General features: G+C 67.0%; 1 protein-coding gene across 1 annotated transcript; it reads left to right on the forward strand.

Annotated features, from left to right (window-relative positions):
• Positions 1-50: 50 nt before the first annotated feature.
• On the forward strand, positions 51-3,057 carry LOC140904131 (transmembrane 4 L6 family member 5-like; the record flags this gene model as incomplete). Its single annotated transcript, XM_073326442.1, has 5 exons — positions 51-228; positions 1,102-1,182; positions 1,349-1,488; positions 2,056-2,248; positions 2,752-3,057. Coding segments are annotated over 5 exons (607 nt in total), but the record flags the coding sequence as incomplete, so codon positions are not given.
• Between the last annotated feature and the right edge of the window lie 10,260 nt (positions 3,058-13,317).

Consider the following 13,317-nt stretch of genomic DNA (forward strand, 5'->3'; position numbering starts at 1 on the left):
ACGCGCTATCTCAGAGTCGGAAACGCTCCTTGGGCTGGTTTCCGCTGCAGGCCTGTATCCCACCGCTGGCACCAACTGCGCCCTGACCGGCCCTTTTCTGGGCACGCCCACCCCAGGGTCGATGGCTCCACCCAACCACCTCCGTTCTGTTGGTCGCCGGCCAGCCACGTATCTGCCGGGCAAGTTCTTGTCACCGATGACGACGCCCCAGAGGACGGGGTGGCCCGGGTCCACAGACTCGGCACTATGGCCTGGCTTTTAAACTGCCCCTTGGGGGAACCCTGCAGCGTGCCAGGCTGGGTCCCACCGAGCCAGACCCCTGGGTGAGACTCTGATCCAGATCGCAGCAGGACGCAGGCTCCTGGGATAGCCCCCCAGGACCCGGGCCCGGAGTGCTCGCCGCCCCAGATTTGTGTGTGGACGGAAGTGCGGGGGAGGGCGGGCTAGGTCTCAAACCAGAGTCAGCGCCCATGCCATCTCCGGAGAGCTTCCCTCTTAACCCAGCTGCCTGGCCTTTTGGTCCTCCGGCTCAGGGACCTTCCTCGGTTTCCCTGCAGAGCAGTGGGGGCGGGCGGGGAGGAAAGCTCTCGGCGGCAGGTGGCTTGGTGGGGTTGGCTGCCCCGTGTCTCTTCCAGCACCTCTGCTCCCCACTGGGATGCTCGGGGCACAGCAAGGCAGAGCCCAGAGGGAAACTGAGGTGCACTTAGGCCTCCTTACATGTGGTCCCTTCCCTGCGGAGAATCGTGTTGACTGCGGGGTGGGCGGGACTGGAGGGGCGGGGGGTCTCAGGGAGGGGGGCTCTGTGTGACGGGGAGGGCGCTGTCCCTACTCTGGGCTGGGGCCTGGAGGGGGGGGATCCCATGCCGGCACTTCCCCCTCCCCCCTGCTAGCTTCGATCAAGCGCACCCCGGTTGCCCTTTGCTCCGGGCTGCGGTTATCAGGAGCCTGATAACGGGGCCTTATCGGCCTGATGCCAGTGACGCAGCGACCCGGGAGGGGCCTGGGGAACTGCCTGACACTGGATGGGCCCGTGGGACTGATGGTGGGGGGGGGCGTTATGGGCTGCTGGTTTTGACGTGTCCCCCCCGCCCCCCATTTCAGGTTCTCTGCCCCGGGCTCTCGGCCATCCGCGCCGGGGGGAAGGGCTGCTGTGGAGTCGGATGCTGCGGGAACCGGTGCCGGGTACGGACCCCCCCTCCCCCTTGAACCCTCCTTCCTGGGGCGGGTGGGGGGCAGGGGAGGGTCTGGGGGATAGTGTGGGGACTGTAAGGGATGAGGTGGGGGAGGCTGTGGGGAGGGGGCGGGGGGGTCGCTTCCTGCCCTCACCCCACCCCGTTTCCCCCCACAGATGCTGCGCTCCGTGTTCTGCTCGCTGTGGGGCGTCCTGGGGGGGTTTTACTGCCTGGTCGTGTCCGCCACTGGCCTGGCCAATGGGCCCCTCTGCGAGGACTCTGAGGGGACATGGGGGTCGCCCTTCCAGGACATCAGGTAAGGAGGGGGGGGCCTGCCCCATCCCATAATAACCCCGGGGAGCCCCGGGAGCTGGGAGCCCCACAGCCTGACCCCCAGAACCCTAACCCCCTCCCAGCCCCCCACAATCCTAACCCTGACCTGCCCAGCCCCGCAAATCCCTAGCCCCCCAACTTCCATCCCCAGCCCCCTTACCTCAGTCTGACTCCTGCCCCTTCCACCGTTCTCAGAAATCCTGCCCCCCCTCCCTTGATCCAGGTCCCCCCACCCCATAGACCCAGGCCTGGCCCCCAAGCCTTCCCCCCCCCCCGGGCAATGTGCACCCCTTCCCTCACTCCCCCCTCACCCCAGGGCCAACAGGAACACCCTGGGGAAACCGAGGCAGGGGTGGGGGTTCATAAAGACAGCGCCCCAACTCCCACGCCTCCTCCCCCACCACTCCCGGCCCCCAATTCCGATTCCACTCCCTGCCCCCCTCCCTGATCTTGGCCCCCCAGAATCACGCCGCCCGCCCCCCCGGCTCTGCTCCCCGAGCTGCGATCACCCTGACCGTGTGTCCCCGTCCCCCCCCCCCGACTCCCGCAGCGAGAACTACCTGGCGAACCGGACGCTGTGGGGGCTGTGTGTGAACCCCCCCCGGGGGGTGCTCTGGCACGTGGTCCTGTTCTCCATCACCCTGGGGCTGGGGGCCCTGGAGCTGGCCCTGTGCGCCGTGCAGGTGGTCAACGGGCTGCTGGGCACCCTGTGCGGGGACTGCCGCAAGCCGGCCGAGCGCCAGGTGAGAGACGCCTGGGGCTGGGGGAATACCCGGTTCGGGGCTCGCGGGGGGCTGGGGGAATACCCGGTTCGGGGGCACCTGGGGGGCTGGGGGAATACCCGGTCCGGGGCTCGTGGGGGGCTGGGGGAATACCCGGTTTGGGGTTTGTGGGGGACTGGGGGAGCACCCGGGGGGCTGGGGGAATACCCGGTTCGGGGGCACCCAGGGGGCTGGGGGAATTCCCGGTTCAGGACTTGCGGGGTCTGGGGGAATACCCTGTTCGGGGGCACCCAAGGGGCTGGGTAAAGACCCGGTTTGGGGCTCACGGGGAGCTGGGTAAGCACCCGGTTTGGGGCCACCCAAGGGCCTGGGGAAATACCCAGTTTGGGGTTTGTGGGGGGCTGGGGGAATACCCGGTTTGGGGGCACCCGGGGGGCTGGGTAAATAACGTGGTTTGGGGCTCCGGGGGGGCTGGATAAATACCTGGTCACTAACTTACGGCATCTCTGGTTCCCCTCCCGCAGGGCGAAGGCCTCTGAGCTGCTGAGAGACCCCGAAAACCCATTTCTGGGGGGCTCTTTCGGGGGGGGCTCTTTCACTCCTTGTCATGCACTCCCCGTCTGTCTGTCCATCTCGGGGGGCAGGGGGTGAAGGTCCCTGGGGCTCAGTGACTGTGGGATGCCTGGGCCCTTTATGGTGGGGGCTCCAGCTGGGCCCCCCCCAGACCTCGCTCTCCCGATTTGAAGCTCTCAGCCCCCCTCACCCCCCAGCCCTCCAGCTTGTTCCTGCCCCCACCCACCCAGCGGATTAAAGAGCCCCCCTGTTCCTTCCTGGCGCATGCGGGTTTCATTGGGAGCGCGATGTGGGGGGGACACCAAATTCGGGATGGGGCAGTTGGGCGGAGGGGGCTTCGGGTGGGGGTCCGGACTCCTCGGGGTCTGACCTTGCCCCCTAGGTCTTGAAGGAAGGGCTGGCGGGGAGGTGGGAGGGACGGATTTGGGGAGGGGGATGGTGGGAAGTGGGGCAGAGCCCTATGCAAGAGCGCGGGGGGGCCAGGGGAGGGGGTTAGCGCTGGGGGGGATCGGGGCAGAGCTCGGGGGCTCAGTGAAGGGGGCTGCTCTCCCCCACAGGGCCCTTGATGTGGGTACAACCCTGTCCCCCATGCCCCTCCCGCAGATTCCCTCTTGCCCCCCAAGCCAGCCAGTCCTTGCCCTGGGGCCAGATGGGAGCCGGTGCCCCCTAGAGGGGACAGGTCCCGCTCCCCATTCCCCGCCCCATTGAGCCAGGCAGTCTGTTTGGGGAGGTGGGGGTGAGGGAATTGGATTGGGTGGGGGGGTTGGGTCTCTAATTCCCACTCTCTGCCCCAGCTTAGCTGGGGGGAGCGACACCCCCTGCCCCATTGCCCGGGTCCGGCCAACGAGAGGCAGACGCCATTCCGCTCAGGTCCCCAGTAAGTCGTTTCCTGGGGGGGTCACACACACAGGGGCTGGCGGGGCAGCAGCTGGGAGCAGGGTTCGTGGGGGGGGGCGGGGAGTGTGAGTAGGAGGGATTGGGGGGGCAATGGGGAGCAGTCCGCGCCCACCAGACGACCTGGTGCTGAGGGTCTGGGGTGAGGAGCAGGGGGTCTGGGTTGGCGTGGAGGGGGCAGCGTTGTGGGGGGGGGAGCTTCGTTGTGGAGGGGAGCTTCATTGAGGTGGGGGGCTGGGTGGAGGTGGGGGGCAGGATTAGGGGGCTGCAGCATTTGAAGTAGACGTCGTTCAGGGCCGTGTCGTCCCCCATCCCTGGGGCGGCCTCCACCTTGGTGTCGAGGGTGCAGATGCCCCGCTGGCCGCAGGAGCGGCTCTGGGGGCCCCACTTCCCCAGCACCGCCCCTGCCCCCGCAGCTCCGCCCCACCCGTGCAGACAAACTCGATGTTGTCGGCGGCCGTGTCGTCCTTGAGGCCCTGGCACAGCTCCACCCGCAGCCGGAACTGGTTCAGACGCTGCCCCGAGGGGCATTTCATCACTGGGCCCCAGGAGCCCCACCTGGGAGGAGAAAACGGCTGGGAGCCTGCTGCCCTAGTATCCCACTGCTGACACCACCAGCCCACTGTCACCACCACGATCCCACCGCTCCCACCGCTAACCCTCCGTCATGACCACGATCCCACCGCAGCCACCGCTAACCCTCCGCCACCACCACGATCCCTCCCCTCTCACCGCTAACCCTCCGTCACCACCACGATCCCTCCCCTCTCACCGCTAACCCTCCGTCACCACCACGATCCCACCGCAGCCACCGCTAACCCTCCGTCACCACCACGATCCCACCGCAGCCACCGCTAACCCTCCGCCACCACCACGATCCCTCCCCTGCCACCGCTAACCCTCTGTCACCACCACAATCCCACTGCTGCCACCGCTAACCCTCCGTCACCACCACGATCCCACCCCTGCCACCGCTAACCCTCCGTCACCACCACGATCCCTCCCCTGCCACCGCTAACCCTCCGTCACCACCACGATCCCACCGCAGCCACCGCTAACCCTCCGCCACCACCACGATCCCTCCCCTCCCACCGCTAACCCTCCGTCACCACCACGATCCCTCCCCTCTCACCGCTAACCCTCCGTCACCACCACGATCCCTCCCCTCTCACCGCTAACCCTCCGTCACCACCACGATCCCTCCCCTGCCACCGCTAACCCTCCGTCACCACCACGATCCCTCCCCTGACACCACTAACCCTCCGTCACCAACACGATCCCTCCCCTCCCACCGCTAACCCTCCGCCACCACCACGATCCCTCCCCTCCCACCGCTAACCCTCCGTCACCACCACGATCCCTCCCCTCTCACCGCTAACCCTCCGTCACCACCACGATCCCTCCCCTGACACCACTAACCCTCCGCCACCACCACGATCCCTCCCCTGCCACCGCTAACCCTCCGTCACCACCACGATCCCTCCCCTCTCACCGCTAACCCTCCGTCACCACCACGATCCCTCCCCTCTCACCGCTAACCCTCCGTCACCACCACGATCCCTCCCCTCTCACCGCTAACCCTCCGTCACCACCACGATCCCTCCCCTCTCACCGCTAACCCTCCGTCACCACCACGATCCCTCCCCTCTCACCGCTAACCCTCCGTCACCACCACGATCCCTCCCCTCTCACCGCTAACCCTCCATCACCACCACGATCCCCCCCTGCCACCGCTAACCCTCCGTCACCACCACGATCCCTCCCCTCCCACCGCTAACCCTCCGTCACCACCACGATCCCCCCCTGCCACCGCTAACCCTCCGTCACCACCACAATCCCACCGCTCCCACCGCTAACCCTCTGTCATCACCACGATCCCTCCCCTCTCACCGCTAACCCTCCGTCACCACCACGATCCCTCCCCTCTCACCGCTAACCCTCCGTCACCACCACGATCCCTCCCCTCTCACCGCTAACCCTCCGTCACCACCACGATCCCCCCCTGCCACCGCTAACCCTCCGTCATGACCACGATCCCTCCCCTGACACCACTAACCCTCCATCACCACCACGATCCCTCCCCTCCCACCGCTAACCCTCCGCCACCACCACGATCCCTCCCCTCCCACCGCTAACCCTCCGTCACCACCACGATCCCACCGCAGCCACCGCTAACCCTCCGTCACCACCACGATCCCCCCCTGCCACCGCTAACCCTCCATCACCACCACGATCCCCCCCTGCCACCGCTAACCCTCCGTCATGACCACGATCCCACCGCAGCCACCGCTAACCCTCCATCACCACCACGATCCCCCCCTGCCACCGCTAACCCTCCGCCACCACCACGATCCCTCCCCTCCCACCGCTAACCCTCCGCCACCACCACGATCCCCCCCTGCCACCGCTAACCCTCCGTCACCACCACGATCCCCCCCTGCCACCGCTAACCCTCCGTCACCACCACGATCCCTCCCCTCTCACCGCTAACCCTCCGTCACCACCACGATCCCTCCCTGCCACCGCTAACCCTCCGTCACCACCACGATCCCACCGCAGCCACCGCTAACCCTCCGTCACCACCACGATCCCTCCCCTGCCACCGCTAACCCTCCGTCACCACCACGATCCCTCCCTGCCACCGCTAACCCTCCGTCACCACCACGATCCCTCCCCTCTCACCGCTAACCCTCCGTCACCACCACGATCCCACCGCAGCCACCGCTAACCCTCCATCACCACCACGATCCCCCCCCTGCCGCCGCTAACCCTCCATCACCACCACGATCCCCCCCCTGCCACCGCTAACCCTCCGTCACCACCACGATCCCACCGCAGCCACCGCTAACCCTCCGTCACCACCACGATCCCTCCCCTCCCACCGCTAACCCTCCGTCACCACCACGATCCCTCCCCTGCCACCGCTAACCCTCCGTCACCACCACGATCCCTCCCCTCTCACCGCTAACCCTCCGTCACCACCACGATCCCTCCCCTCTCACCGCTAACCCTCCGTCACCACCACGATCCCTCCCCTCTCACCGCTAACCCTCCGTCACCACCACGATCCCTCCCCTGACACCGCTAACCCTCCGTCACCATCACGATCCCACCCCTGACACCACTAACCCTCCGACACCACCACGATCCCTCCCCTGCCACCGCTAACCCTCCGTCACCACCACGATCCCTCCCCTGCCACCGCTAACCCTCCGACACCACCACGATCCCTCCCCTGCCACCGCTAACCCTCCGTCACCACCACGATCCCTCCCCTGCCACCGCTAACCCTCCGTCACCACCACGATCCCTCCCCTCTCACCGCTAACCCTCCGTCACCACCACGATCCCTCCCCTCTCACCGCTAACCCTCCGTCACCACCACGATCCCTCCCTGCCACCGCTAACCCTCCGTCACCACCACGATCCCACCGCAGCCACCGCTAACCCTCCGTCACCACCACGATCCCTCCCCTCTCACCGCTAACCCTCCATCACCACCACGATCCCTCCCCTCCCACCGCTAACCCTCCGTCACCACCACGATCCCTCCCCTCTCACCGCTAACCCTCCGTCACCACCACGATCCCTCCCCTGCCACCGCTAACCCTCCGTCACCACCACGATCCCTCCCCTGCCACCGCTAACCCTCCGTCACCACCACGATCCCTCCCCTCTCACCGCTAACCCTCCATCACCACCACGATCCCTCCCCTGCCACCGCTAACCCTCCGTCACCACCACGATCCCTCCCCTCTCACCGCTAACCCTCCGTCACCACCACGATCCCTCCCCTGCCACCGCTAACCCTCCGTCACCACCACGATCCCTCCCCTGCCACCGCTAACCCTCCGTCACCACCACGATCCCTCCCCTGCCACCGCTAACCCTCCGTCACCACCACGATCCCACCCCTGCCACCGCTAACCCTCCGTCACCACCACGATCCCTCCCCTGCCACCGCTAACCCTCCGTCACCACCACGATCCCTCCCCTGCCACCGCTAACCCTCCATCACCACCACGATCCCTCCCCTGCCACCGCTAACCCTCCATCACCACCACGATCCCTCCCTGCCACCGCTAACCCTCCGTCACCACCACGATCCCACCGCAGCCACCGCTAACCCTCTGTCACCACCACAATCCCACTCCTGCCACCGCTAACCCTCCGTCATGACCACGATCCCACCGCAGCCACCGCTAACCCTCCGTCACCACCACGATCCCTCCCTGCCACCGCTAACCCTCCGTCACCACCACGATCCCACCGCAGCCACCGCTAACCCTCCGTCACCACCACGATCCCTCCCCTGCCACCGCTAACCCTCCGTCACCACCACGATCCCTCCCTGCCACCGCTAACCCTCCGTCACCACCACGATCCCACCGCAGCCACCGCTAACCCTCCATCACCACCACGATCCCCCCCCTGCCGCCGCTAACCCTCCATCACCACCACGATCCCCCCCCTGCCACCGCTAACCCTCCGTCACCACCACGATCCCACCGCAGCCACCGCTAACCCTCCATCACCACCACGATCCCTCCCCTGCTGCCGCTAACCCTCCGTCACCACCACGATCCCTCCCCTCTCACCGCTAACCCTCCGTCACCACCACGATCCCTCCCCTCTCACCGCTAACCCTCCGTCACCACCACGATCCCACCGCAGCCACCGCTAACCCTCCGTCACCACCACGATCCCCCCCTGCCACCGCTAACCCTCCATCACCACCACGATCCCCCCCTGCCACCGCTAACCCTCCGTCATGACCACGATCCCACCGCAGCCACCGCTAACCCTCCATCACCACCACGATCCCCCCCTGCCACCGCTAACCCTCCGCCACCACCACGATCCCTCCCCTCCCACCGCTAACCCTCCGCCACCACCACGATCCCCCCCTGCCACCGCTAACCCTCCGTCACCACCACGATCCCCCCCTGCCACCGCTAACCCTCCGTCACCACCACGATCCCTCCCCTCTCACCGCTAACCCTCCGTCACCACCACGATCCCTCCCTGCCACCGCTAACCCTCCGTCACCACCACGATCCCACCGCAGCCACCGCTAACCCTCCGTCACCACCACGATCCCTCCCCTGCCACCGCTAACCCTCCGTCACCACCACGATCCCTCCCTGCCACCGCTAACCCTCCGTCACCACCACGATCCCTCCCCTCTCACCGCTAACCCTCCGTCACCACCACGATCCCACCGCAGCCACCGCTAACCCTCCATCACCACCACGATCCCCCCCCTGCCGCCGCTAACCCTCCATCACCACCACGATCCCCCCCCTGCCACCGCTAACCCTCCGTCACCACCACGATCCCACCGCAGCCACCGCTAACCCTCCGTCACCACCACGATCCCTCCCCTCCCACCGCTAACCCTCCGTCACCACCACGATCCCTCCCCTGCCACCGCTAACCCTCCGTCACCACCACGATCCCTCCCCTCTCACCGCTAACCCTCCGTCACCACCACGATCCCTCCCCTCTCACCGCTAACCCTCCGTCACCACCACGATCCCTCCCCTCTCACCGCTAACCCTCCGTCACCACCACGATCCCTCCCCTGACACCGCTAACCCTCCGTCACCATCACGATCCCACCCCTGACACCACTAACCCTCCGACACCACCACGATCCCTCCCCTGCCACCGCTAACCCTCCGTCACCACCACGATCCCTCCCCTGCCACCGCTAACCCTCCGACACCACCACGATCCCTCCCCTGCCACCGCTAACCCTCCGTCACCACCACGATCCCTCCCCTGCCACCGCTAACCCTCCGTCACCACCACGATCCCTCCCCTCTCACCGCTAACCCTCCGTCACCACCACGATCCCTCCCCTCTCACCGCTAACCCTCCGTCACCACCACGATCCCTCCCTGCCACCGCTAACCCTCCGTCACCACCACGATCCCACCGCAGCCACCGCTAACCCTCCGTCACCACCACGATCCCTCCCCTCTCACCGCTAACCCTCCATCACCACCACGATCCCTCCCCTCCCACCGCTAACCCTCCGTCACCACCACGATCCCTCCCCTCTCACCGCTAACCCTCCGTCACCACCACGATCCCTCCCCTGCCACCGCTAACCCTCCGTCACCACCACGATCCCTCCCCTGCCACCGCTAACCCTCCGTCACCACCACGATCCCTCCCCTCTCACCGCTAACCCTCCATCACCACCACGATCCCTCCCCTGCCACCGCTAACCCTCCGTCACCACCACGATCCCTCCCCTCTCACCGCTAACCCTCCGTCACCACCACGATCCCTCCCCTGCCACCGCTAACCCTCCGTCACCACCACGATCCCTCCCCTGCCACCGCTAACCCTCCGTCACCACCACGATCCCTCCCCTGCCACCGCTAACCCTCCGTCACCACCACGATCCCACCCCTGCCACCGCTAACCCTCCGTCACCACCACGATCCCTCCCCTGCCACCGCTAACCCTCCGTCACCACCACGATCCCTCCCCTGCCACCGCTAACCCTCCATCACCACCACGATCCCTCCCCTGCCACCGCTAACCCTCCATCACCACCACGATCCCTCCCTGCCACCGCTAACCCTCCGTCACCACCACGATCCCACCGCAGCCACCGCTAACCCTCTGTCACCACCACAATCCCACTCCTGCCACCGCTAACCCTCCGTCATGACCACGATCCCACCGCAGCCACCGCTAACCCTCCGTCACCACCACGATCCCTCCCTGCCACCGCTAACCCTCCGTCACCACCACGATCCCACCGCAGCCACCGCTAACCCTCCGTCACCACCACGATCCCTCCCCTGCCACCGCTAACCCTCCGTCACCACCACGATCCCTCCCTGCCACCGCTAACCCTCCGTCACCACCACGATCCCACCGCAGCCACCGCTAACCCTCCATCACCACCACGATCCCCCCCCTGCCGCCGCTAACCCTCCATCACCACCACGATCCCCCCCCTGCCACCGCTAACCCTCCGTCACCACCACGATCCCACCGCAGCCACCGCTAACCCTCCATCACCACCACGATCCCTCCCCTGCTGCCGCTAACCCTCCGTCACCACCACGATCCCTCCCCTCTCACCGCTAACCCTCCGTCACCACCACGATCCCTCCCCTCTCACCGCTAACCCTCCGTCACCACCACGATCCCTCCCCTCTCACCGCTAACCCTCCGTCACCACCACGATCCCTCCCCTGACACCGCTAACCCTCCGTCACCATCACGATCCCACCCCTGACACCACTAACCCTCCGACACCACCACGATCCCTCCCCTGCCACCGCTAACCCTCCGTCACCACCACGATCCCTCCCCTGCCACCGCTAACCCTCCGACACCACCACGATCCCTCCCCTGCCACCGCTAACCCTCCGTCACCACCACGATCCCTCCCCTGCCACCGCTAACCCTCCGTCACCACCACGATCCCTCCCCTGCCACCGCTAACCCTCCGTCACCACCACGATCCCTCCCCTCTCACCGCTAACCCTCCGTCACCACCACGATCCCTCCCCTCTCACCGCTAACCCTCCGTCACCACCACGATCCCACCCCTGACACCGCTAACCCTCCGTCACCACCACGATCCCTCCCCTCCCACCGCTAACCCTCCGTCACCACCACGATCCCACCGCAGCCACCGCTAACCCTCCGTCACCACCACGATCCCTCCCCTGCCACCGCTAACCCTCCGTCACCACCACGATCCCACCGCAGCCACCGCTAACCCTCCGTCACCACCACGATCCCTCCACTCCCACCGCTAACCCTCCGTCACCACCACGATCCCTCCCCTGCCACCGCTAACCCTCCGTCACCACCACGATCCCACCGCAGCCACCGCTAACCCTCCGTCACCACCACGATCCCTCCCCTGCCACCGCTAACCCTCCGTCACCACCACGATCCCTCCCCTGCCACCGCTAACCCTCCGTCACCACCACGATCCCTCCCCTCTCACCGCTAACCCTCCGTCACCACCACGATCCCCCCCCCTGCCACCGCTAACCCTCCGTCACCACCACGATCCCTCCCCTGCCACCGCTAACCCTCCATCACCACCACGATCCCCCCCCTGCCACCGCTAACCCTCTGTCACCACCACGATCCCTCCCCTCTCACCGCTAACCCTCTGTCACCACCACGATCCCACCGCTGCCACCGCTAACCCTCCGTCACCACCACGATCCCTCCCCTGACACCGCTAACCCTCCGTCACCACCACGATCCCTCCCCTCTCACCGCTAACCCTCCGTCACCACCACGATCCCCCCCCTGCCACCGCTAACCCTCCGTCACCACCACGATCCCTCCCCTGACGCCGCTAACCCTCCGTCACCACCACGATCCCTCCCCTGCCACCGCTAACCCTCCGTCACCACCACGATCCCTCCCCTGCCACCGCTAACCCTCCGTCACCACCACGATCCCACCCCTGCCACCGCTAACCCTCCGTCACCACCACGATCCCTCCCCTCTCACCGCTAACCCTCCGTCACCACCACGATCCCTCCCCTCCCACCGCTAACCCTCCGTCACCACCACGATCCCTCCCCTGCCGCCGCTAACCCTCCGTCACCACCACGATCCCTCCCCTGCCACCGCTAACCCTCCGTCACCACCACGATCCCTCCCCTGCCGCCGCTAACCCTCCGTCACCACCACGATCCCTCCCCTCTCACCGCTAACCCTCCGTCACCACCACGATCCCTCCCCTGCCACCGCTAACCCTCCGTCACCACCACGATCCCTCCCCTGCCACCGCTAACCCTCCATCACCACCACGATCCCCCCCCTCCCGCCGCTAACCCTACGTCACCACCACGATCCCTCCCCTCTCACCGCTAACCCTCCGTCACCACCACGATCCCTCCCCTCTCACCGCTAACCCTCCGTCACCACCACGATCCCACCGCTACCACCGCTAACCCTCCGTCACCACCATGATCCCACCGCAGCCACCGCTAACCCTCCGTCACCACCACGATCCCCCCCTGCCACCGCTAACCCTCCGTCACCACCACGATCCCTCCCCTCTCACCGCTAACCCTCCGTCACCACCACGATCCCACCGCAGCCACCGCTAACCCTCCGTCACCACCACGATCGCACCGCTCCCACCGCTAACCCTCCGTCACCACCACGATCCCTCCCCTCTCACCGCTAACCCTCCATCACCACCACGATCCCTCCCCTGCCACCGCTAACCCTCCGTCACCACCACGATCCCCCCCCCTGCCACCGCTAACCCTCCGTCACCACCACGATCCCTCCCCTGCCACCACTAACCCTCCGTCACCACCACGATCCCTCCCCTGCCACCGCTAACCCTCCGTCACCACCACGATCCCTCCCCTCTCACCGCTAACCCTCCGTCACCACCACGATCCCTCCCCTCTTACCGCTAACCCTCCGTCACCACCACGATCCCTCCCCTCTTACCGCTAACCCTCCGTCACCACCACGATCCCTCCCCTGCCACCGCTAACCCTCCGTCACCACCACGATCCCACCGCAGCCACCGCTAACCCTCCGTCACCACCACGATCCCCCCCCTGCCGCCGCTAACCCTCCGTCACCACCACGATCCCTCCCCT

This window comes from Lepidochelys kempii, chromosome 28 (assembly GCF_965140265.1).
Source record: "Lepidochelys kempii isolate rLepKem1 chromosome 28, rLepKem1.hap2, whole genome shotgun sequence".
NCBI lineage: Eukaryota > Metazoa > Chordata > Testudines > Cheloniidae > Lepidochelys > Lepidochelys kempii.